Source organism: Carcharodon carcharias, chromosome 2, assembly GCF_017639515.1.
Source record: "Carcharodon carcharias isolate sCarCar2 chromosome 2, sCarCar2.pri, whole genome shotgun sequence".
NCBI lineage: Eukaryota > Metazoa > Chordata > Chondrichthyes > Lamniformes > Lamnidae > Carcharodon > Carcharodon carcharias.
The window spans coordinates 118,932,890-118,960,478 of NC_054468.1; the positions used below are offsets into that span (position 1 = coordinate 118,932,890).

Consider the following 27,589-nt stretch of genomic DNA (forward strand, 5'->3'; position numbering starts at 1 on the left):
TTCAGCATTCCAAAGGGAATGTTCCCTCCATGACACCCTGGCCCACTCCTCAAACACCCCCAACACTCCGTCCCCTTCTCCCGGCACCTTTCCATGCAAATGCACGAGATGTAACAGCTGCTCTTTTACCTCATCTCTCATCACCGTCCAAGACCCCAAGCACTCCTTCCAGGTGAAGCAGCGATTCACATGCACTTCTTTCAAATTAGTATAATGTATTTGCTGCTCACAACATGGTCTGCTTGATACTGGGGCGACCAAATGTACATTGGGTGATCGCTTTACGGAACACCTCCATTCAGGACACAAGCATGACTCCGAACTTCCAGTGGTTTCGTACTTTAATTCTCCTCCTTGCTTTCATGCTGACATCTCTGTCCTTGGCCAGTGAGATTCAACGTAAGCTTCAGGAACAGCACCTCATCTTTTGATTAGGAACTTTGCATCCTTCCAGATTCATCACTGAGTTCAGTAATTTCAGACCATAGACTCTGTGCCTCCATTTTTGTTTCCTTAGCATGTTTTTTTTTCTTATGTTTGCTTTCAGACAGCAGCACACCTGCTCCAGGCACATCTTTTGTTTCTTTGTTTTTTTTTGTTGCCCCATCACCATTCCCTTTGATAAAAGCAAAATACTGTGGATGCTGGAAATCCGAAACAAAAACAAAAATACCTGGAAAAACTCAGCAGGTCTGACAGCGTCTGCGGAAAGGAATACAGTTAACTTTTTGAGTCCAAATGACTCTTCATCAGAGCTAAGAAATATAGAAATGAGGTGGAATATAAGCTGGTTGAAGGGGGGTGGGACAGGTAGAGTGGGTAGAGGGCCAGGGATAGGTGGAGGCAAAGAAGAGATTGCCAAAGATGTCATAGACAAAAGGACAAAGACGTGTTGACGGTGGTGATATTAGCTGAGGAATGTGCTAATGATGACATTAAGGGTAGAAAGCAGGATGAGCAAGATAGCCCTAGTGGGGGTGGGCTGGGGGGAAGGTAGAGATAAAACAATGGATGGAAATACATTTAAAAATAATGGAAATAGGTGGGAAAAGAAAAATATATAAAAAAAATATAAAAAATTATAAATTATTGGAAAAGGGATCGGAAAGGGGGTGGGGATGGAGAAGAGAGTTCATGATCTAAAGTTGTTGAACTCAATATTAAGTCTGGAAGGCTGTAAAGTGCCTAGTCAGAAGATGAGGTGCTGTTCCTCCAGTTTGCGTTGAGCTTCACTGGAGCATTGCAGCAGGCCAAGGATGGACATGTGGGCAAGTAAAGGAAATGCTAGAATCTATTATAAAGGATTTGATAACTGGACGCTTAGAAAATAATGGTAGGATTGGGCAGAGTCAACATGGATTTATGAAAGGGAAATCATGTTTGACAAACCTATTGGAGTTTTTTGAGAAAGTAACTAGCAGAATAGATAAGGGAGAGCCAGTAGATGTGGTGTATTTGAATTGTTAAAAGGTTTTCAATAAGTTCCACACAAGAGGTTAGTAAACAAAATTAGAGCACATGGGATTGGGGTAATATATTAGCATGGATTGGAATTGGTTATGGACAGAAAAGGGAGAGTAGGAATAATAGGTCATTCTCAAGTTGGTAGGCTATGACTAGTGGGGCACTGCAAGGATTCGTGCTGGGGCTCCAGCTATTCACAATCTATATCAGTGATTTGGATATGGGGACCAAATGTAATATTTCCAAGTTTGCTGATGACACAGAATTAGGTGGGAATGTGAGTTGTGACGAGAATGTAAAGAGGCTTCAAGGGGACTTAGACAGACTAAGGGAGTGGGCACGAACATGACAGATGGAATATAATGTGGAAAAATGTGAAATTATCACTTTGGTAGCAAAAACAGAAATTCAGAATATTTCTTAAATGTTGAGAGATTGGGAAGTGTTGATGTCCAAAGTATTGGTGTCCTTGTTCATAACTCAATGAAAACTAAAATGCAGGTGCAGCAAGCAATTAGGAAGGCAAATTGTACATTGGCTTTTATTGCAAGAGGATTTGAGTATAGGAATAAGGAAGTCTTGCTGCAGTTGTTTAGAGTCTTGGTGAAACCACACCTGGAGTATTGTGTACAGTTTTGGTCTCCTTACCTTAGGAAGGATATACTTCCCATAGAGGGAGGGGAACATAGGTTCAGCAGACAGATCCCTGGGAGGGCAGGATTGTCCTATGAGGTGAGATTGAGGAGACTAGGCCTGTATTCTCTACAGTTTAGAAGAATGAGAGGTGTCTCATTGAAACATACAAATTTCTTAGAGGGCTTGAAAGAACAAGTGCAGAAAGGATCTTTCCCTGGTTGGGCAGTGAGGGTGGGGGTTTGGTGGTGGGTCTAGAACCGGGGGACACAGTCTCAGAATAAGAGGTAAGCCATTTAGGACTGAAATGAGGAGGAATTTCTTCACTCAGAGTGTTTATATAGTATCATTAGTGTAATAAAACTTCCCAAGGTGCTTAACAGGAGTGTTATAAAGCAACATTTCTCGCCAAGACACATAAGGAGATATTGGGCAGGTGACCAAAAGCATGTTAAGAGAGATGGGTTTAATGAAGCATCTTAAAAGAGGAAAGAGAGGTAGAGAGGCAAAGTGGTTTAGGGAGGGAATTCCACAATTTAGGGCCGAGGCAGTTGAAGCCACAGCCACTAATGGTGAAGTGATGAAAATCAGGAATGCTCAAGTGGCCAGATTTAGAGGAACACAGAGATCTCCGAGGGGTGGGGACCTGGAGGAGATCACAGAGATAGGAAGGGGTGAGACCATGGAGGGATTTGAAAACAAGGATGAGAATTTTAAAATTGAGATGTTGTTTAACCAGGACCCAATGTAGATCAGCAAGTTCCGGAGGCTGTCGGTAAGGCCACGGCCAACAGAGCAATCAACATAGTACACAGATTAATAATAAATAATAACATTAATAGTATGAAATCATGAAATGCTAGAGTAACATTGGATTCACAACTTAAGAAATCTGCTCAACCTCTTTCCTGAACTATTAAGAAATGAAATCATAAATCCATATTTATTGCATAGCAATTTCATAAAACTTAACTGCACTACAATGCAAATAGGTTAATGGTAGTTAGAACTATCTTAATTGTCAAAAAAGCATGCGTGCACAGTTCTGCATTCATTCAGTTGACGATAAAAGGATCATTATGATTGTCTAAAGAGATTACATTTTGTTTAACTTTAGGTTACCCTGGTGAGGAACTACAAGAAAAGCAACATAAAACGAGCATGGTTAGATGGTCAATACAGTTACATTCATTCTGCAACCGAGCTTCTGCACAATAGTATGTGTGAAATGGATGCAGATGCTTGGGGAGAGATACTGGATGCCGAGCTGGAAAGATAGTGTTGTGTTAAGTTGGAGCATTTTATTTTCAGCATCATGCACTTAAAAAGAAAGCTAAAAGCACTATAATGAAAGTATTTGTTTTATTTTGTCAAATAGTTTATGTCTAAAATAGTATATGAGTTTTTATTGCATTGTAATCTTTCATTGGATGGTTAATTATAGAATCCATAAAGATTTATTGCAATATTACTGAAAGGTTTTAAAGTATAACTCCTTTTTCAAAAAATGTGTTTCAATGTTTTAAGCACTTTTGATATTTCTTTGGAAAAGCATCGATCAGGAGATGTGTTGATAATGCTGTCGTTTTGGTTGCTTTCTATTTGTACTGTACAGTCAGAAGTAAACCGTGGACTTAGCTGCCTTGTCTCATCAGCCTGCAGCCAATGTTGGCAGTTCCGCAGTTCAGTGTACAACATGAAGAATGTGTCAATAGTTTATGGTCTTGAACATAAAAAGTCATAATTCATATGCATAACACATATACCTAATGGTCAGCAAAATTAGAAAACATTATCCAATTAACCTAAAGTTGTGCCACACAGACTGAATATGATCACCAGCTTTTTCAAATCTTAGTATTATTAAATAATATGTCAACACCCATTTGCTTCTGGTTTCTGTTAACTTTGAGGGTTTGTTTTTACTTAAATACTGTGATTATGGCTTCCCTGATGACTTGGTTGGTCAATTCTGAAACTGAGGAATGCAGACTAGGAAGGTCCCAGGTCCATTGCTGGCCTGGGCTAAATTAGCGAGCCTCAGCTGAAATCGCAGTGGAGGTATCACAGTAGATCCTTGTGTCCTCTGTTGGAATTAAAGGCAGGAACCTGGATAATAATCACAATAATTTGTAATCATTTCTTCTTATTTTTAGAATGAGTTCTGACCCTCACACTCAAGATCCTGCTAGAAATTTGATACCTATTGGATAAATAGAATCTTACTAATGTTAGTGAGCACTAGTAATTGCTTCACTCCTGCAGAAAAAAATATTTTTGTTCATTGGGATGCCCTGAAAAAAGCTAGTGACCTTAACGACTGAGTGGATTGCTCGGCTACTTCAGTGGGTAGTTAGTGAGTATGTGAGTATGGAGTCATAGACTGCCCAGACTGGGTGAGGATGTCAGATCTCCTTCCCTAAAGAACATTAATGAACCAGATGGGTTTTGACAACAATCCAGTTGTTTTGTGGTCACCCTCACTGATACAAGCTTTTTAATTCCAGATTTTTTTTTAAATTCAAATTTCACCACCTGCTATGGTAGGATTTGAGCCCACGTTCCCCAGCACATTACCCTGTGTCTCTGGATTACTAGTTCAGTGACAATACCACTACACCACCACCATCTCCCCCACGGTGGAATTTGAGGTCCTTTTTCTGGATTATTTGTCCTGACCTCTGGATTCCCAGTCCAACAGCATAATAACCACTTTTCTACCATTCCATACTCAGGATACTGAGGTGAATTGTGATGTCCCATCACTGCCTTGGTGTAAAGCAGGCACTTCAGATCAAACATTAAACTCCTAAACAGAACTGGAAAATTTGCTTTTGAATATATTTCACTTTGTTTACCAGCTTGCTATTGGGACACATTCAGTGTGATGAAAGATTACTTCATTAGTCCTGTACCTGCATTTTGGTTGAACCTGGAGGGAGACTCCTTTAGACAGCATGTGCAAGGCTGTAAATTTGGAGAAACCCTTCAAATTTCACTTATATACAACTTTTGAGGATTTATCTGCCAAAGACTATCCTCAGATTGACAAGAGTTCTGCCTATAAGAAGAGGACTACCCTCAATTGCATATACCATATAGCGACCCCTGACTTTTGGCCAAAACATCATTCCTTTTTCATATATTTTGTGTTTACGTCAACCCCGACTTTTAGCCAAAAAATCCAAATTCTTCGTACTTACCACCTGTTCACTGCTGAAGTCAAACTCCCTCTGGAGCAAACCTACTTATTAAGAGAATCTTAGAATAGTTCAAGATTGAAGTCATGTTCAGCTCTCCATGTTTGCACATGTCAAAATGCAATAAAAATACTTTTTGGCTATTTTTGGGGACGGGGTTGGCGGGAACTGTCTCTGACCTGACAGTTCAGTGATAGTGAGATGACGAGGGGGTGGATTTCAAACTCTCACAAATATTATTCATGTAAAAGTGGACCCCCTACATTTTGACTAAAAATTTAGTTTCAGAAACTCAACTTTTACACAAGTATACAGTAATTTGTGCATACTTCCATTGTGCAAGTGTATAGTGTACAAAAGTATATGACCGCAGGGGATAAAGTACCACATGCAGGAAGTTTCAGATTTGCAAGATTTTTAATGAGATGCAGATCTATACATTTGCATTATTATCAGAGAACCACATTTGCTATTTTTTGAAAATAGCAGCTATCTTAAAAACAGATAGCTTAAATTGCATTTTAATCTGTCATGGTTGCATCATCTGTTTTCCATTATGTGGATGCATGCAATAAGCAAAGGAAAAACAAAGAGGTCACCATGACTGGGGCCCATGATTAAGGTTTGCACAGTAACTTAAATGCGGGCATAAATTACACCTTTGTATTCTGCAGGTAATCTATCTGCTCCTTACCAGCACAAACAAGCTTTAAAATGTTCTCATAGTCATAGAGTTCTACAGCACAGAAAAAGGCCCTTTGGCCCATCGAGTCTGTGCCAGTCAAACAAGTGCCTAACTATTCTAATCCCATTTTCCAGCACTAGGCTCATAGCCTTGTATGCCATGGCATCACAAGTGCACATCCAAATACTTCTTAAATGTTATGAGGGCTTCTGCCTCTACCACCCTTTCAGGCAGTGAGTTCCAGATTCCCACCACCCTCTGGGTGAAAAATTCCTTCCTCACATCCCCTCTAAACCTCCTGCTCCTTACCTTATATCTATGCCCCCTGGTTATTGATCCCTCCACCAAGGGGAAAAGCTCCTTCCTGTCTACCCTATCTATGCCCCTCATAATTTTATACACCTCAATCATGTCCCTCCTCAATCTCCACTGCTCCATGGAAAAAAAACCCAGGCTATCCAATCTCTCCTCATAACTAAAACTCTCCAGCCCAGGCAATATCCTGGTAAATCTCCTCTGCACTCTTTCTAGTGCAAACACATCCTTCCTATGATGTGGATTCCAGAACTGCACACAGTACTCTAGCTGTGGCCTAACCAGTGTTTTATGCAGTTCCAGCATAACCTCCCTGCTCTTATATTCTATGCCTTGGCTAATAAAGGCAAGTATCCCATATGCCTTCTTAACCATCTTACCTACCTGTCCCGCTACCTTAAGGGACTCATGGACATGCACACCAAGGTCCCTCTGATCCTCAGTACTTCCCAGGGTCCTACCATTCATCGTGTATTCCCGTGCCTGCCCCAGTGCATCACCTCACACTGATCCAGATTAAATTCCATTTGCCACTGATCAGCCCAACTAACCAGCCCATCTATAACCTCCTGTAATTGAAGGCTATCCTCCTCACTATTTACCACCCCACCAATTTTCATGTCATCCACGAACTTACTGGTCAACCCTTCCACATTAAATCGTTTACATATATACCATAAACAGCAAGGGACCCAACACTGATCCCTGTGGAACCCCACTGGACACAGGCATCCAGTCACAAAAATACTCCTTGACCATCATCCTCTGCTTCCTGCCACTCAGCTAATTCTGGATCCAATTGCCAAAATGCCTTGGAACCCATGGGCTCTTACCTTTGTTATCAGTCTCCCATGCACCTTATCAATAGCCTTGCTGAAGTCCAAGTAAACAGTCAAATGCATTGCCCTCATCTACACACATGATCACCTCTTTGAAAAATTCAATCAAATCGGTCAGACATGACCTCCCTTTAACAAAAACCATGCTGACTGTCCTTGATTAATCCTGGCCTCTCCAAGTGTAGATTAATTCTGTCCCTCAGAATTGCTTCCAATAGTTTTCCCACCACTGAGGTTAGACTATAGTTCCCAGGTTTATCCCTTTCTCCCTTCTTGGATAACAGTAACACATTGGATGTCCTCCAGTCCTGTGGCCAGAGAGGTATTGAAAATTATTGCCAGTGCCCCTGCAATCTCCTCCCCTGCTTCACTCAACAGCCTGGGATACATTTCATCTGGAGATTTATCTATTTTTAAGCCTGCCAGACCACTTAGAACCTCCTCCCTTTCTATGCAAATTTCTTTAATTATATCACAGTCCTTCTGCCAAATTTCCATACCCACGTCTTTCTTCTCACTTGTGATCACTGATACAAAGTATTCATTTAGAACCCTACCTACATCTTCCGGCTCCACACACAAATTACCACTATGGTCCTTAATGGACCCTACTCTTTCTCTAGTTATCCTCTTACTCTTAATGTACTTGTAAAATAACTTTGGATTTTCCTTTATTTTACCTGCAAAGCTTTTTGCTCTCCTAATTTCTTTTTTAAGATCCCCCCCTACACATTCTATACTCCTCTAGGGCTTCTGCTGTTTTGAGCCCTCGGTATCTGCCATAAGCCTCCCTTTTTCTCTTTATCCAATCCTGTATATCCCTCAACATCCAGGATTCCCTGGATTTGTTGGTCCCATCCTTTATCTTTACTGGAATATATTGGCCCTGTGCTCTCCCTGTTTCCTTCTTGAATGAGTCCCACTGCTCTGACACAGATTTACCTAAAAGTAGCTGCTCCCAGTCCACTCTGGTTGAATCATAAGTGATCTTATTAAATCGGCCTTCCCCCAATTTATAACTCCGATTTCTGGCCCATCCTTATCCCTTTCCATAACAACCTTGAATCCAATGGATTATGATCACTATCTGCAAAATGCTCCCCCACTGATACCTCTACCACTTGACCGGCTTCATTCCCTAAAATTAAGTCCAGGACCACCCCCTCTCTTGTAGGACCTTCTATGTACTGGCTTAAGAAGCTTTCCTGGATGCATTTTAAGAATTCCACTCCCTCTAAACCTTTCACACTATGACTAACCCAGCTAATGTTGGGGAAGTTGAAATCCCCCACTATCACTACCCTATTCTTTTTGCACTACTATGAAATTTGCCTATATATCTGCTTTGACTGTATGGAGGCCTATAGTACACTCCAAGCAATGTGATTGCTCCTTTTTTGTTTTTAAGTTCTACTTCATTTGAAGAGACTTCTAAGTTGTCATCCCTCCTTCCTGCTGTAATTCATTCCTTGACCAATACTGCAATACCCTCTCCTCTTTTAACTCCTTCCCTTTCTTGCCGGAAGACCCTAAATCCTGAACCTTACCCTTCCTTAGTTTAATCTATTTTAAACTGGAGAAAAACACTTACCCACTGCTCACCAATCAGCTCTCACCTTTGTGCTGACGTCACTTTTTGAAGCTTCCCCGCACTCGCGCTGGTTCTGATCTCTCCGCACTGTCATGTGATGTCACTCTTGTTTTTTTTTGTAACAATATACTTTATTCATTAAAACATCTGAAAGAACATTACAAAACATTTCTAAATGGCCATCACAAAAATGCAACCAGATTCAACTTTTACACAAGGATCACAAGGTGCTTCAATACCATCAATGAATATTACAATCATTTCAGTATGGTCATTACAGGCAGTCAGACAGTGCAATGGTGTTGGAGTTATCGACATACATCATGTTGCACTCTGTGGTGCAAGCTTTACTTGTTATTTTCAACAAAAACTGACTACAGGTCACTCTTCCCAGGCTACTTCACCACGATGCTGACTGCAAGACACACTTCCCAGGAAGAAACTCAAGGAAGCTTCAGGACAGAAAGAAAAGGAGGCCTTTCATTTTACATACAGTGAGTATCCCAAAGTGCCTTACAGCCAAAGTTTGTTGTTACACAGGCAAATTTAGCAGCCAATTTCGTGCACAGCAAAACACCACAAAGCAAATGACGGAAATCTGTTTCGTATGGTGTTGGCTGAGAGAAGAATATTTGCTAGTAGACTGGAAGTACTCCTTGTTCTTCAAATAGTGCCGAGGGATCTTTTGCATCCGCAAGAAGTAAGCACAAGAATGGGCACCAGATGCAAAAGACTAAGTACCACACTAAAAAAAACAGGCAGTAACTGGAAAATAATACTACATTGGAGGTTGAAAGTCTAGTGTCACTAAATAAATTATATACATTCCTGTATCAATAGGCGGGATTTTCTGCATCCGCCTGCCACCAGGATTGTCCGGTCCTGATGCAAGTCAATGGACTTCTGGTCAGGGCGCTGCCTCGCCCCGCCCGCAGGGGTCCTGCCCGCAATGGGGCCGGAAAATCCCGGCCAGAGTGATGCATTTGGTAAGATGAAAATTTTGCATTCAGAAAACTGCAACCAATAATGTATAGAAAGTCAAAATCAACACCTAACAATGGAAATAAAAAGTTCAACAAAGTTTGCATCAAAAGGTATGAGTCAGCAACAGCTACCAATTGTAGGGAATAGAAGGTGAACTACTTATACCCTTCTTGATACTTTTTGATATTTCTGCCATTTTCATTTCGCGACTAAGGATCTCACTCTTGTAACTTTGAAAGATATTGTAAATTACCAAATTTGTAACTTACTAAGGAAAGAATACACAAACTAGGGTCGTATTCTCTGGAATTGAGGAGGTTGAGGCTTATTTTATTGAAGTTTTCAAGATATTAAGGGGAACTTAAGGGTAGAAGCAAACTGTTTGCACTAGTTGAGAAGTCTAGGACTTGGGTACATGCTGTAAAAGCGAGAGCCAGGGCCAGGATTTTACGGCTCTGCCGAGACGTGTCTCCCTGGCAGATGCGGTGAGCCACTTAAATCTCCATTCAGTTTGGCAGGACCGTAGTATCCCATCATGTAGGAGGCAGATCTGGCCCAGATCTTTCAGGAGTTAAATTAGGAAATAGGTCTATACACAAATTTTGGAAGAAGTTTTGAATGCTTCTACAAATGGCAATTGATGCTAGATCAGTTGTTAATTTTAATCTGAGATTGATAGATATTTGTTCACCAATGGTATGAAGGGATATGAGGCAAAAGCAAGAATGAGGATGTAGGTTGCAGGTGATCCCTGATCTGATAGAATGGCAGAACAGGCTCAAGAGGCTAAATTGCCTCCTCCTGTTTCTGTTATCCTAAATGATTATGCCTTTCATCACAACAGCATTTTCCATGCTTAAACTGTACCAATAACATTTTCTACAAGAAATTTATGCCTCCCTGACAAGAGTGGGGTTAGAATTTGTAGGAATTCCCAGATGTTAGCTGGAAGCAAAGGTTTGAAGTGCATTGTTAATGCATTAGCACTCAATATGAAAAGTTATTCAAATTTGAAATAGGTTGCAAATCTTTCTCATTTGTCTTCGATCATAAGGCAATAATTCTCCTTAACAATGATATTCTGTGGTGTACAACCCCTCCCCCTCCCATAACTCAACACACCAGCATCCTAGGAATTGCAAAGCAGATAGCTCTGGGTTGATTATACTTAAAAATCCTTGTTTTTTTCTAAGGATTCAATCAAACCTGAGTAAAGGCAGTCAAGTCATCTCATTGGATGACCGACCTTGTAAAACACAAGATAGTTAAATTACACCACTTACGAATATCATTGAAATGATCAGTTTTGGCAGCCACATAAAACAGTGAAAGGAAATGCTACACTTATTTTTAATTTGCAGCATGCATGTTGTCAATGAACATCTTACAAAATGCAACAAATATGCAACAAGTTATGAGAACAAATGTGGCACAACACAGGGTTTATTTTACTTGATTGGTGTGATTTAAAAAAAAAAATACTTTATTCATAAAATATCTGGAAGAACATTACAAAACATTTCAAAATCACCATCACAAAAAATACAACCAGAATCAACCTTTACACATGGATCACGAGGTGCATCAATATAATCAATGACTATTACAATCATTTCAATCTGGTCAATGCAGACAATCAGACAATGGTATTGGAGTTATCAACGTACTTCATGTTGCACTCTGAGGTGCTTCAATACAATTATAATACAATTAGTATTCAATGCATACATTCATTTTGAGCTGTACAACGGTTCCCAGCCCCTCGGTGCACAATGGCAGAAAGGTCTTAGAAAGCGACCTTGCCCCATTGCACCTTTGCGGCGGCTGCCCCAAGCTTTAGTGTGTCCCTCAGCACATAGTCCTGGACTTTGGAATGTGCCAGGCTGCAACACTCGGTCGGGGACAACTCTTTGCGCTGGAAGACCAACAAGTTTCGGGCAGACCAAAGGTCTTTCACCGAGCTGATGATCCTCCAGCTGCAGTTGATTGTCTCATTGTGTGTCCCTGGGAACAGCCCGTAGAGCACAGAGTCCTGTGTCACAGAACTGCTCGGGACGAACCTCGACAGAAACCACTGCATCTCTCTCCAGACCTTCTTTGCAAAGGCACAATCCACAAGGAGGTGAACAACGGTCTTGTCCCCACCACAGCTACCTCGAGGGCAACATGGAGAAGAGGTGAGACCCCTGGCATGTTGGAAGGATCTGACGGGGAGGGCCTTTCTCATCACCAGCCAAGCTACATTGATTGGTGTGATACATCAGCAGGGGCTGCAACACCAAGTGGGATTGGACGCTAGACTTTATCAGGTCAGGAAGTAACAATAAAGGGTACACTTGTTACACAGCATAAACCAAGTGTGCATGTCACTCTATTTTTCTCTGGCTTTCATCATAAGCTCAATTTCTGCAGTTATTTGTGAAATAAGTGACTATTAATAATTTGTAACTTACAAGTCTGAATTAATATTCTTGTTTTTGACTCATGTATAACATAGGGATAGATTTTCCTGCCGCTGTGTGTTGAATCCTCAAGGCATTGTGGTTGAAATTAAGTTACTGGTTGTAAAATCAGATGGGCTCACTTATGCGGTTGCATTCTTCCCACCTCAATTCTTCTGTATTCATTGCACCCAGACAACCCAATACAGCCAATATAGCACCTCTGATCAATAGTAAATTTATTCTACTTCAAAATGATTAAATTAGTATACTTGAGATTCGTGCTTGAAATTCATTTTGTTTCTCAAATGTAATCTTTATTGTAAATTACAAATGGGCCTGCTTTTGAAGTAATCAGTAGCTCATCTCATTAACTACAATGTATATTTTGTTCAAAAAGCTGAAGATTTATGAAAATCCAATTTTCTGTGAGATTTTGTGAAATTTGGCTTTCAGCTATTCATGAACACAAGCTGGTAGAACAAAGTAATAATCAAACTCCACTTTGAGTTGCATTGTACAAGTTCATTGCATGGCCACCAGACATTTCCACCCGTGACAGTCTAAATCATCTTCATTATAAGGCTACATCCTTCCCCCTTTCACTGAACAACAGGTTGAATACTCCACAATGAATTGGATGCTCTCTATTAGATTGCCCTTAATAAGAGCATAAGAAATAGGAGAGGGGTAGACCACATGGCCCATTGACCCTGCTCCATCATTCAATATGATAATGGCTGATCTTGGGCTTCAACTCCATTTTCATGCCTGCTCCCCAAATCCCTTAATTCCCTGAGATCTGTTCAACTCAGCCTTAAATGTATTCAACAGAGCATCCATAACCCTCTGGGGGAGAGAATTCCAAAGATTCACAACCTTAATAGTGCCCCATGGCAGGATAATAAAAACCATGATCCTCTGTAGAGACCTTTATATGTCTACATATGAATCAGCAATTTGCAAATGGAGTATAATGTGGGCAGGAAGAATAAAAGAGAAGCATATTATCTAAATGGTGAGAGATTGGAGAGCTCTGAGATGCAGAAAGATCTGGGTGCCTTAGTGCATGAATCACAAAAGGTTAGTATGCAGATACAGCAAGCAATGAGGAAAGCTAATAGAATGTTATCATTTATTGCGGGGGTAATTGAATACAAAAGTAGAGAGGTTATGCTTCAGTTATACAGAGCACAAGTGAGACCACATTTGGAGTACTGTGTACAGTATTGGTCACCTTATTTAAGGAAGAATGTAAATGTGTTAGATTTAGTTCATAGAAGGTTTACTAGGCTAATACCTGGAACCTGGAATGGGCGGGTTACCTTATGAGGAAAGGTTTGACAGGCTAGGCTTATATCTACTGGAATTTAGAAGAATAAAGTTGTCATGATTGAAACATATAAGATCCTGAGGGGTCTTGACAGGGTGGATGAGGAGGGGATATTTCCTCTTGTGGGAGAATCTAGAACTAAGGGTCACTGTTTAAAAATAAGGGGCCGCCCATTTAACATAGAGATGAGGCAAAAAATTTTCACTGAGAGAGTCGTGAGTCTTTGGAACTCTCTTCCTGAAAAGGTGGTAGAAGCAGAGTTTTTGAATATTTTTAAGGCAGAGGTGGATAGATTCTTGGTAAGCAAGGAGGTGATAGGTAGGCAGGGTACTGATTTGAAGTTACTATCAGATCAGCCATGATCTTATTAAATGGTGGAGCGGGCTCGAGAGGTCAAATGGCCGACTCTTGCTTATTCATATGTTTGTATGTAACAATTGGCAAACACATTTGAAATGGTTGGACTTGTCCACAATTTGAATTCTCACAAAGGAACCACAAAATGATCAAATTTAGAATACTTTGAAATTCTTTGTTTGATTTGAACATTGCACCTACCATATATCTCCAATTTTATTGTAAAATTTAGATTTTTAGAGAAAAGAGACGCGGCTTGTTCATTCATTTGTGATAGGTTTAACTACTCAGCTTTGGCATCATTCTAGTAGAGCTGGGTAACTCTTTTTTACACACTGCTGAATTTACAGGAGAATAAAACGAATCCAAGTTAGTAACAGCATCATTGAGGGCTTTCACATTCCCTGCATTGAAGGAAGTTATTCTTTTGATTTGAAACCAAAAAGTTTAATCAAAACCAATCACCACAAACATTTAACATAAAATGTGACTCTGAAGAAGAGTCATATGGACTCGAAATGTTAACTCTGGCCAGAATTTTCCCATTGGCGATTTGGGGGTGGGGCCTGCTTGCCGACGGGAAAATGATGCGGGATGATGTCAGGAGGAACACCCGACGTCATCCCGGTTCCTTTAAATTTTCAAGAAGGCAGATGGACAGCGAAATCAGCCATTGAGGCCATTGACATGGTACTTAAAGTGATTAAAGGACCTACCTGTCCAACCTTAAGGCTGGCGGGCAGGCCAGGAGCCCCAGTGGGCTTCTGACAATGCATGAAACCTCATCCACCGGCGGAATGAGGTTTCATGTTCCTTTTTAAAAACTTTAATAAATGTAATGTTATATTTATTAACATGTCCAATCTTGCGTGACATTGTCACATAAGGGGGACATGTTAATAATATTTTTATTTTTCTATTTTTTAAGTTTTTTAGACTGTCACTAATCTCCCTGAGACACGCTTAGTCTCAGAGAGCAGTGCGCTCTTTCGTGCGCATGCATGAAAGAGCACATTTTGACAGCTGGGGATTCCCTCCTCCCCTCTGCACAGGAAGTGCATAGCACTTCTTGTCAGACAGGCCACTGGGCAGGCCTTAATTGGCCCGCACACTCAAAATGGCAGTGGGCCCCGGTTCAGCAGCGGGGATCGGCTGTCCACCTGCCGCCGAGCCGGTGGGGCCCGCACTCCCACCAAGGGCAAAATTCTGCCCTCTGTTTCTCTCTCCACAGATGCTGTCAGACCTGCTGAGTTTTTCCAGCATTTTCAGTTTTTATTTCAGAGTTCCAGCATCCACAGTATTTTACTTTTATCACCACAAACATTTGCTGTGGCCTCAACCAAAATCTTTCGGGGGGAAAAATATGTAACGTTGCATTGTTTAAGAAAAGAACATCTGTGAGTATTATTAGAAAGGATTTCTCTTTTATATTAATGAGGAGACAATTCCACCATCACTTTCCCTCCAACATTCAAATGAAGAAGGTAGTGCAAGAATGAATCGTGTTGTGTTGGTAAAGCAGTTGGTAAGGCTGAGTTATTTAAAAATCCCAGAGCGAAACTTTAAATAACAGTCGTAACCCATATTTTTAAGTGGTAAGTTTGAGATGCAGCTCTAAATTCAGGAATCAGACCACCAGTTCTCGAGAGGTTTTATATCAAAATACATGATTCAGTTATTAATTTACACAAGTTAAATATATACACATGGCTACAAATTACTACTATCATAACTTTTAACAAATTCCCAAACTAATCTCCATTAAGGCAACAGTAACTCATAGGGCGAAATTTTATGGCAGTGGGATTTTATGTTCCTGCTGAAGCCAATGGGGTTTAGAATGTCTCGCTGCATTTTACGGCCCCGTCCCCACTGAAGTGGAGCTGTAAAATTCTGCCCATTGACTTTAAGCAGAAGTCAAAGCATTTTCACCTTACAAATTCAAAATGAGGTCCCTTTCACTTTGGTTCCTTTGCAGACACTGATAGGCTTACAGGCTTTGATCTCACATTGTCTCTGCCCTGCACACATGAAATTGCCCTCTATTATATCCAGCACATCTCACTGAATGTAAATTCTCATTGTGTCACCAGCCCCTTTGAACTCCACCTCTTCTAACAATAAAACCCCTTTCATAGTACCAATTCTATTAGTAATATAAACATTGCTTGGTCTCTGCTAGCTAGGTGCCAGATTTCACTCCCCTTCTTGAATGCTTTATTCAATAAAATGCAAATGCACTCCACCTCTCTTACATCTCAAAACTAGTATACATCAAAGCACCCAGACTAGCTGTCTTTGATCCAATTAAGATACACCCACAGGCTAAACCTCTATTTAAAAAAAACTTTCCAATAATGTTTTTAAATTCATTCATTGGATGTGGGCTTCGCTGGCTGGGCCAGCATTTATTGCCCATCCCTGATCTCTCTTGAGATGGTGGTGGTGAGCTGCCTTCTTGAACCCCTGCAGTCCCTGTGATGTAGGTACACCCACAGTGCTGTTAGGGAGGGAGTTCCAGGATTTTGACCCAGTGATGGTGAAGGAATGTCGATATATTTACAAGTCAGGGTGGTGAGTGACTTAGAGGGGAACTTCCAGGTGGTAGTGTTCCCATGTGTCTGCTGCCCTTGTCTTTTTAGATGTCTTTTTAGTGGTCATGGGTTTGGAAGGTGCTGTCTGAGGAACATACATTAATAGTTCCATGACCGTTACTTTACACCAATGGTTGATTTTACAGCTCATGAACATTTGTGGAATCATAGGAAGTGGCGCCCAAACAGCACAGCTTCACAGTTCAATAAGGCCACAGCAAGTCATAGCCAGATTTCAAAAGTTCAGTTATGTGCAAGTTGCTCCGAAGTGAAGTATCAGTTACTGCCCCTACAATCTCACTTGTGTGGAATTAACAAACATTGACATGCGAAAAATATCACAGGTTGGATATGTGGTAACTTTTTGGTAACATTGAGTGCTAGGGTTTCCAGTACTTTGTACAATATGCCAAACGGCACACAATAGATGTTGACTAAAGACATGCCCTGTGGAAATTAAACATAATTGATTAGTTAGTCTAAGCCAACTGTTATATTTCACATTTATTTTCCACTTATGAGTTCATCTTTTAACTGTGCAAAAATAAACATGAACTTCTTACATTCCCCGTGAGTCACATCAAGTTTAAACCCAACTTGGGGTCAGAACCTTGTGGGAGGAATTTCAAGTGTTGTCAACAATTCCTCATTTTGCATACACTCTTTCAGAATCGCAGAGTTATACAGAACAGAAGACGCCCATCGTGCATGTGCCGGTTCTTTGATGATACTGTCCAGCTAGTCCCATTGCCATTCTCTTTCCTCAAAGCTGTGCCATCTTTGTCCCTTCTAGTATTTATCAAATTCTCTTTTGAATGCTGCTATTGAATTTACTTCCACCAGCCTTTCAGGCAGTGTGTTCCAGAATGACACGCTTTTCCTACAGTTGGAGACAGCAGCCATGGAACACAAAGCAGATTAATAAACAAAAAGAAAGCTTAGATTTATGTACATAATGGGCAGGATTTTCCCTGAAGTGCGGGTGCGCGGAGGGGGCCTCGATTCGGCACCCCCAATTGGGGGCGCACCGCTATTTTACGTGGGCGAGCCAATTAAGATCTGCCCAGCGTGACATCCATACGGAAGCGCTATGCACTCCCTGTGTGGGCGGGGGTGGGGGGTGATTCCCTGAGCCGAGAGTGCGCACTTTCACGCATGGACACAAAAGAGCGCACTCATCTCCCTGAGGCTAAGTGCTGCCTCAGGGAGATCATCTCCACAGTAAAAAATATTAAAAATAGAAAAAAAAATTCCCTGACATCTCCCGTCATGTGACGCTGCCACAAGCTGGGACATGTCCATAACCTTTTTAAAAACTTTAATTAAATTTTTTATAACCTACATGAAACCTCATCCCGCTCATGGATGAGGTTTCATGCTTTTTCTAATTCCCGCCAGAGCTCCCGGCCTGTCCGCCAACCTTAAGGTTGGACGGGCAGGTCCATTAATTGCTTCAATGACTCTGTCGATGGCCTCAATTGGCCTTTGACAGGCCGGCAGGCACACAGCTTATTTTGCTGCGCCCCTGCCTACCTGAAAATTTAAAGGGGGCATGGTGACATCGGGAGTTCCGCCCGACGTCACTGCACGTCATTTTATGTGTCAGCGAGCAGGCCCCGCCCCCCACTCGCTGATGGGAAAATCCTGGCCAATGTCTTTCATGACCTCAGCATTTCCTAAAATGCTTTATAACCAATTAAGTGCTTTTGAATCGTAATCACTGTTGCGATGTAGAAAATGAGGCACTCAATTTGTGCACAGCAAGTCCTCACAGACAGTAATGTAATATGTTATATTAACAGACATTGGTTGAGGAAAAACATTTACGCATATGATGTTGGTGGAAGAAAACCAAGAAGAACTGTTCTGCTATTTTTAGAATAGTATCATGTGACTTGAACCCACATACCTCTGACCCAATCAGCATGCTACCACAGAGCTAAGGCTCAAACCAGGAACTCAAGTTTCTCATTCAGGGTACAGCTCTGCTGTTAGTGAGTTGCCCAGTGAGGACTACAGCAATAAATTCAAAGGGCTATCCTGTTCTTCCAAGAACTGTCTGCCAATGTTTCTTCACTTGTCAACATTCGCATAATCAAGACATCACAGCTGCTTCCTGAAGGATGGCATTGAGTTCCTAGTAATGTTTCTGCGGTCTCTATCACCCTGAACATATCTGACCATAGAAATGGCATTTTGTGCATTACTGTTTTTAAGTGAGTACAGTAGCACAGTAGTTATGTTACTGGACTAGAAATCAAGAGGCATGGACAAATATTCTTGACACATGAGTTCAAATTCGACAATTAATTAAATAAATCTAGAATTAAAAGCTAATATCAGTGACATGTCAATAAGACATGAAAGAAATCAAATTTTATTCTATTTTTACTATTTTTAAATGGACGTTTGCTGAACCAAAAGATGGCTGTTACAGGCCACATGACTCATAGGATCGGCCATCTGTCTTGGAAGCTTGCAATAGGAGCTACAAGAAAAAAAGAGTTCCCCTCTCATCCTTGTGGAATCTCACACCCCATTGTAAGGACCTTATAATCACAAAACCAGGGGACTCCCAGAGATCGAAACTCATTATTCCTGCAGAGTTGTTAACAGACCCATCTCACACTTGGGACTGTCTGGTCCATTTTAAAAGGGAACCATTGAGAGAACAATGGGTTCCATTTACATCTTGATAAGCTTACCCTCTAGCAGAGTCACAGGGTCTGCCCAGACAATGGCTTCCTAAACAAGATCCTCAACATGGATGGTGACTCTTTCAGAGTCTAATGACTGGGGAATTTTAAGCCATTAAAAAAAAGCCAGATTCAGACACCAGATAAACACCTCTTCAGAAATCACTGTGGAGGAAGGAAGTCACAAGACTCAAGTGACAATTTTGAAATCTCTATATTCAGTTATTCAGTTGAGAACCTAGAAACAAGCAATCTGCTGACCACCTCCGACCTGTACCGGATAACAGCAGGACTCCTGGCTGACCAAGCAGCTGGCCACCATCTCTCAACTCCTCAAAGCCTGTTTTATTTAGACGCATCCGATCATTGCCTGCCAAGTAGTCTATGTACAGAAGCCTCATCATGCTGCATCATTCTTCACTTTAAAGGACTTTCGTGCTGTTGTCTCTAACCAGGGACTCATCTGAACTGAATTCCACCTCGAAGGAAACTCCATCTGGACTTCGACTTTCTGGACTCTGGAAATCATTTCTGTGGTTCTTTTACTGTTGTTATCCATGGTTGTGAAACTCCCTCTACAATGTGTGTGTGTGTGTGTGTGTGTGTGTGTGTGCGTGTGTGTGTGTGTGTGTTTGTGTGTGTGTGTGTGGTTGCATACAACCCCAACCACCCCCCTCACCAACCTCCAGGTTTCACTGTGAAATAAACTAACCTTCTGAGTTAATCATAAAGGAAGCTTGCTGTGAGTTATTTATAAAATTGGACCACACAAACTGAGGGTTTGGGAAACCCACCATTGCCCAGTTTTTAAACAGTTAAAAACACCTCTGCTTAAAGACAGACAGTGATAATCCAGTCCAAAACAATTGGTAATGGTAAGCATGAAGCTACCTGATTATGGTAAAAAGCCATCTGGTTCACTAACATCCATCAGGAAAGGAAGTCTGCCATTCTTAACTGGTCTGGCTCCAGACCCACAGTAATGTGGTTGCCTCTTAACTGCCCTCTGAAATGGCCAAACAAATCATTTAGTCATATCAAACCGCTATGAAAAAGTTGAATAAGAATAAACTGGACAGACCACCTGTCTGTCCAGGCAGACATAAGAGAAGCACAATCAGAAAAGCTAACAATAAGTCATCATCATTAACATCTGTGTTCTTGAACCAAAATTGGGAGAGCTGTCCCACAGACTAGTCAAGGAACAGCCTGACATAGTCATACTCACAGAATCATACCTTGCAGACAATGTCCCAGACGCCTCATCACCATCCCTGGGTATGTCCTGTCCCCTTTGAACCAGAAGGACAGATGCACAAGAGGTGGTGGTGTGATAGTATACAGCTGGGAGCAGGAGTCCTGAACATTGACTCTGGACCCCATGAAGTCTCAGGCTGACCTCCTGCTCATTCCCACTTACTACCTCGGTGCAACCATTGAATTAGCACTCTTCCATGTTGGAAGAAGCACTTGAGGATATTATGGGCACAGAATGGGTGAGAGACTTCAATGTCCATCATCAAAAGTGGCTCGGTAGCACCATAACTGAGCATAAGAAGGACATATCTGCCTGACTGGGCCTACAACAGGTGGTGAGGGAAACAACAAGATGAAAAAGCATATTTGAACTCACCACTCTATCTGTCGCAGATGCATCTATCCATGCCAGCTTTGTTAGGAGTGACCACAGCACAATCCTTGTGGAGATGAAGTCCTGTCTTCATGCTGAGAATCTTTCATTGTGTAGCACTATCAGTGCACTAAATGGGATGGATTTTGAACAGATCCAGCAGTTCAAAACTGGACATCCTTAAGGTGCTGTGCATCATTAGCACCTTTGCAGGATTGCATTCCACCACAACCTGTAACCTCATTGCCCGGCATATCCCTCACTCTAGCATTATCATCAGTCAGGGGCAAACCCTAGTTCAATGAAGACCAGAGGAGGGCATGCCAAGAGCAGCACCAGGCATACCTAAAAACGAAGTACCAACCTGATGAAGCTTCAACACAGGACTACTTGCATGCTAAACAGTGGAAGCTGCATGTGATATAAAGAGCTAAGTGATCCCACAGGTATAGATCTGGTCCAAACTCTGCAGTCCAGCTCCATCCAGTCATGAATGGTAGTGGACAATTAAAACAACTAACAGGAAGTGAAGGCTCCACAAATATCCCCATCCTGGGGAGCCCAGCACATCAGTGCAAAAGACAGGGCTGAAGCATTTGAAAACATCTTTAGCCAGAAATGCTGAGTGGATGATCCACTTCGGCCTCCTCCAGAGGCCCCCAGCATCACAGATGTCAGTGTTCAGCCAATTCAATTCATTCCATGTGATATCAAGGAACAGCTGAAGGCACTGGATACTGCAAACGCTATGGGCCCTGACAACATTCTGGCAATAGTACTGAAGACTTGTTCTTTAGAAATAGCTGTGCCCCTAGCCAAGCTGTTCCAGTACAGCTACAACACTGGCATCTACCTGATAAAGTGGAATATTGCCCAGGTATGTCCTATTCACAAGAAGCTGGACAAATCCAATCTGGCCAATTACCATCTCATCAGTCTACTCTTGATCATCAGTAAAGTGATGTGATGGAAGGTGTCATTGACAGTGCTATCGAGCAGCACTTACACAGCAATAACTTGTTCACCAATGCTCTGATTGAGTTCTGTCAGGAACACTTGACTACAGGCCACATTACAGCCTTGGTCCAAACATGGATAAAAGACTTGAATTCCAGAGGTGAGAGTGAGAGTCACTGCCCTTGACACCAAGACAACATTTGACCAAATAGGACCTCAAGAAAAATTGAAATTGATGAGGTGACAGGAAGAATTGATGAGGGTAATCCGGTTGATGTGGTGCATATGGACTTCCAAAAGGTGTTTGATGAATAGACTTGTCAGCAAAGTTAAAGTCCGTGGAATGAAAGAGACAGTGGCATCATGGATACAAAGTTTGGTACAAATTTAAAATCTGCAGATGGGAACAGAGAAATATTGTGAATTGTAAGGAGGACAATGATAGACTTCAAGAGGACATAAACAGGCTGGTGGAATGGGAGGACATGTGGCAGATTAGAGTTAATGTAAAGAAGTGTAAAGTGGTACATTTTGCAAGGAAAAACAAGGAAAGAGAATATAAAGAATACAGGGCGCAACTCTAAAAGCAGTGCAGGATCAGAGAGATGGATTGCAGCGGTTCAAGAACATAGCTCACCACCACTTTCTCAAGGGCAATTAGGGATGGGCAATGAATGCTGGCCTAGCCAGTGATGCCCACATCCCATGCATGAACTTTAAAAAGTGTGCACAGATCGTTGAAGGTGACTAGGCAGATTGAAGTGGGTAAAAAGGCATGCAGGACCCAGAGTTTTATAAATACAGACATAGAGTACAAAAGCAAGGAATTTGTGATAAAACTTTATAAAACATTGGTTTGGCCACAACTAAAGTATTGTGTCCAATTCTGGGTACCGCACCCCTCGAGCCTACTCTGCTATTCAATAAGATCACGGCTGATCAGCCCCACATTCCTGCCGACCCCCGATAACCCTTGTAAATCAGGAATCTATCTAGCTCTGCCTTAAAAATATTCAAAAGCTCTGCTTCCACCGCCTTTTCAAGAAGAGAGTTCTAAAGACTCACAACCCTCTGAGAGAAAAAATTTCTCCACATCTCTGTCTTAAGTGAGCGACCCCTTATTTTTAAACAGTAACTCCTAGTTCTAGATTCTCCCACAAGAGGAAACATCTTCTCCACAACTACCCTGTCGAGACCCCTCAGGATCTTAAACGTTTCAATTAAGTCACCTGTTACTCTTCTAAATTCCAGTGGATACAAGCCTAAACTGTCCAGCCTTTTCTCATAAGACAACCTGCCCTATCCTGGTATTAGTCTAGTAAACCTTCTCTGAACTGCTTCTAATGCATTTACATCATTCTTTAAATAAGGAGACCAGCACTATACATAACACTCCAACTGTGGCCTCACCAACGCCTTGTACAACTGAAGCATAACTTTCCTTCTTTTGTATTCAATTCCCCTCACAATAAATGATAACATTCTATTAGCTTTCCTAATTACATGCTGTACCTGCCTACTTTCCATTATCAATTCCCCAGACTCACTTTCTATAGGACCAACGCTCACGTTGTTAACTCTTCTTATTTCAATATCTATAGAAACTCTTATTATCTGTCTTTATATTACTAGCTAGCTTTCTCTCATACTCTAATTTTTTGCTCCTTATTAATCTTTTTGTCATCCTTTGCTGTTCTTTATATTCTTTCCAATCTTCTGACCTACCATCCGTCTTTGCGTAATTATATATTTTTTTCTTTAAGTTTGATACTGTCTTTAACTTTTTTAGTTAACCACAGATTGTTGGCCCTCCCCTTGGAATTTTTCTTTCTCATTAGAATGTATCTATTCTGTGTTTTCTGAAATATCCCTTTAAATGTCTGCCATTGAACTTTTATTGACCTATCCTCATTTGCCAGTTCACTTTAGCTAGCTCCCCTTTCATGCCCTCATAATTGCCCTTATTTAAGTTTAAAATACAAGTTTTGAACACACTCATCTCTCCCTCAAAATGAATGTAAAATTCAATCATATTATGATCACTTCTACCTAGGGGTGCCTTTGTTACGAGGTTATCAATTATTCCTATCTCATTGCTCAATACTAGGTCTAGTATAGCCTACTCTCTGGTTGGCTCCAGAACATGCTGTTCTGAGAAACTAGCCCGAAAACATTCTATGAACTCCTCGTCTACACTTTCTTTGCCGATCTAATTTTTCCAGTCTATATGTAGATTAAAATCCCCCACTGATCATTGCTGTATCTTTCTGGCAAGCTCCCATTATCTCTTCTTTTATACTCTGTCTACTGTACAGTTACAATTAGGGGACCTGTACACCATTCCCACAAGTCACTTCTTGCCTTTATCATTCCTCATCTCAATCCAAACCGCTCTACATCTTGGTTTCCTGAACTTAGGTCATTCCTCTCTAATGTGCTAATAACATCATGAACTAACAGAGCCACCACCCCTCCCCACCCCATCTTTTCCTAACTTCCTGTCCTTCCTAAATGTCACATACCCTTCAATATTCAGGTCCCGATCTATGTCATCCTGCAGCCACGCCTCTGTAAAGGCTATTAAATCATAGTTATTTATTTCTATTTGTGCTATCAGTTCATCTGTTTTGTTTCAAATGTTATGTGCTTTTAGATACAGAACCTTTAGTTTTGTCATTTTATTATTTTTGTATCAGCTAGCCTTATCTGCTGAATTACTGTTAAAATTGTACTCTCTGTTCCTTGCTGTCACAGTCTGTTTATCATTTCCCATATTAGTACCTTTCTCTCTTGCCTTATCTCTACTCTTTGGTTTACCACATTGTGGTAAAGTGAAGTACCATGCCCCTTTAAGAGATTGCAAGTGTACTGATCATATGGCAGCACTGACAAATCACTGTACAGTGTGGGCAGCTGGGAATTGTAAGTCTAGTTCTGAAGGTTTCTGAGTGAGCATGTATGATCTGATGCTCTGCCCTATGTCTCAATGAACCATAACTGTTTATTCTTACATCAGTCTCTCCCCATTATTGATTGCAAGCAACAATTGATGAGAACATAGGAAGGTGTGCAATTAGAGTTTAGTTTGCCAATGAACTCATTTACCCAAGTCATAAAAGTGGCGATGAGAATAAAGCACAAAACAAAATAAATTTCCGGACAGGTGAGCAAAGCATTGGAAAGAGCATCTGTACTTACTTTGTAAAATAAGGTACAGCCGGTAAACGGAGCAGAAAGCAGGGCTGCAGTTTGAAATTTTTAAAAACCGTGCAGAATCGCGATCACAGGGATCCCACCAAAACTCGAAAAGAGTGCGAAACCCAGCAGAGAAAAGCCAACAACTGCAGAGACAGAGTTTAAAAAGGTGACTGCTCTTAAAGCAGCAATACAGTTAAAAGGGTAAATACATGAAAAATGGCTATGGACAGAAAATTATAAGAGACCCCAGAGAGAGGGCAACTCCGTAGTAAGCCAAACACCTAAATTTGTCATTACCTGGAAAGCCTATCGGAAGTGCAGTCCCCTTGTAGTCATTCACAATGATGCAGTTCGGGCATGTCGATCCATTCGACCCCATTTCAGATGACTGGTCTCAGTATGTCGAACACCTAGCGTCCTTTTTTACCATTAACGACATTGTGGGGGTGGAGAAGAAGAGGGCGATTCTTTTGTCCTCATGCAGGAGCAAAATGTATGGGCTGATCCGTAGCCTCACGTCACCTAGCACCCCAGATTCAAAAGACTTTCGACGAGTTAATAAAAATTGTGCAGAGCCACTTGAGACCAAGGCCCTCAGTTACTATGCAGCGCTTCAAGTTCAATTCAAGGAACAGGCTTCCAGAGGAGTCAATAGCTGAATATGCAGCTGTTTTAAAGGCATTAACTGAGCATTGCGAATTCGGAAAGTCCCTTACTGATATATTGAGAGACTGACTGATTTGCGGGATTGGAGATGATGCTATCCAAAGGCGTTTGCTAGCCAAACCTAGTCTAGACTTCACTAAGGCATTAGAATTAGCTACCGCGATGGAGAGTGCTGTTAGATATCTCAAAGTTACAAAAGATACACAAAATGGCACCGTCCGCTTGGTCAAGTAGGACAATCCAGCAACAAAATGTGCGAAAACGTCGGACCCCATGGAAAGGCTGAAAACGCTCTCTAGCTCCAGACATTGAAAAACAACAGTACTGCAGTGAAAACCCACCAAATGAATAAGAGAAATACATCCAGGTCTCCAGTGAGCGAATGACAACTAAAGTTGCGTGCTTTTTCTGCCACTGCTGTGGCCACATAAGGCGGCACTGCAGAGAAAGGCTAAAACAACACCATAAAGGCAGAAAGAATAATTGTGAAATATGCTTCATGGAAAAGCCAGAAGAAATAGAATCAGACATCCATTCATAATACAACCTCAAAGTAGAACTTAGCCAATCCAAGTAGTCATTACAGTTAATGGACAACCTATTAAGATGGAAGTTGATGCAGGAGCATCAATGTCCATCATTGGAGAGCATACAATTAGATATCTGAGTAAAGGAACCCATCCTTTGAAGTTAGAAGTTAGAAGCTGATGACATACATGGGTGAAGAAATAAATGTGAAAGGGGTATGTCAAGTCAACATGCAGTATGAGGAACAGTCTGTAAAATTATTCCTATTTTAATGGCAGACAGGGGACCGAGTCTCCTCGGAAAGAACTGGCTGAGAGAGATAAATCTTGAGGGCACGCTAAGTTCCCAATTCGAAGCCAGAAGTGTTGCTGCAAGAGAAAATGAGTACGCAAAGACCAATTGGAAGAAGCACATAGCAGTGTTATACAGGGACAGAGTTCAAGCTGAAGTCAGCATCCTTCAAAAGGAAATGGAAATTTTGTGTGCTACAAAATTCAATCAGCTCCCATTTTGTGCCAAGAGCAAGATATGAAGAAGAAAAGGAAGAGTTATGCCTGTCTCTGGCCGAGTTAGGGAACACATTAGCTGAGAAGGGGCAATGACATGCAATTCTCCAGAAAACTATTAATGAGAATAGGAAAGAATTGGAAGAGCTGAAGTAGCAGCTGTGTAAAAGCCCAGAAGTTTTAAAGCTAGAAGACCCTGAATTCTCAGAAGAGCTGTCAGAAACCCAACTACTGAGCTCATTCACATTCAGCTTGTGCCTGAGTCTAGTCCAGCCAACAGCAAAATTAAAGAGGAGACAGAGATATGGGTCAGTGCTCCCAAGAAAAGGTCACACAGGAAGAAAAAGAGAAATTGCTGACAGTCCTCAGAAAGAAAAACAATTTTTTTCCCCATTTCCTCTTTCTCCTCACACATCATGTGGCTCATTGCTGTATTGCTTTGTGTTTGTTGCCCTTTATCTGTTTCAGCTTAGAAGGGAGGGGCAGCAAGAGTGAATGTGACTGCACCTAGAAGATGGTGAAATCATCGACTGAGGGACATAATGGGCAACTGCTCCTTAAAATGAGGTCTTGGAAACACCTGTCAAGGTTGTTGGGTTATGATGCTCAACCCGTCAAAAAAGCCCTCCTGAGAAACTTGATCTGTAAATAGTTATCGTGCAAATAGTTAATGTGTTTTAAGCTTGCTAGCTGTACTTTTAAGTAAAGGGGGAAAGGATATGGTAAAGCGATGTATCCTGTCCCTTTAAGAGAATGTATGTATACTGATCATGTGAGAGCACTGACAAATCACTGTACAGCGCAAGTAACTGGGAATTGTAAGCCTGGATCTGGAGGTTTCTGAGTGAGCAAGTATGAACTGGTGCTCTGCCCTATGTGTCAATAAACCATCATTGTTTATTCTTACATCAGTCTCTCCCCATTATTGATTGCAAGCAGCAATTGATGAGAACATAGGAAGGCGTGCAGTTC

General features: G+C 41.4%; 1 protein-coding gene across 8 annotated transcripts in view; it reads left to right on the plus strand.

Annotated features, from left to right (window-relative positions):
* The window catches only part of LOC121291264 (F-box only protein 48), a 30,052-nt gene extending 2,925 nt beyond the window's left edge, over nt 1-27,127 (plus strand). The window contains exons 4-7 of one of the 8 annotated variants that reach the window (XM_041212356.1): nt 3,215-3,261; nt 9,122-9,221; nt 11,862-12,020; nt 18,239-19,574. In XM_041212356.1, coding sequence (XP_041068290.1) covers nt 3,215-3,261; nt 9,122-9,221; nt 11,862-12,020; nt 18,239-18,271 — 339 coding nt within the window. In that variant the 3' untranslated portion in view covers nt 18,272-19,574. The other 7 variants (XM_041212338.1, XM_041212352.1, XM_041212377.1 and 4 more) reach the window with 7 other exon arrangements.
* Nucleotides 27,128-27,589: the final 462 nt, after the last annotated feature.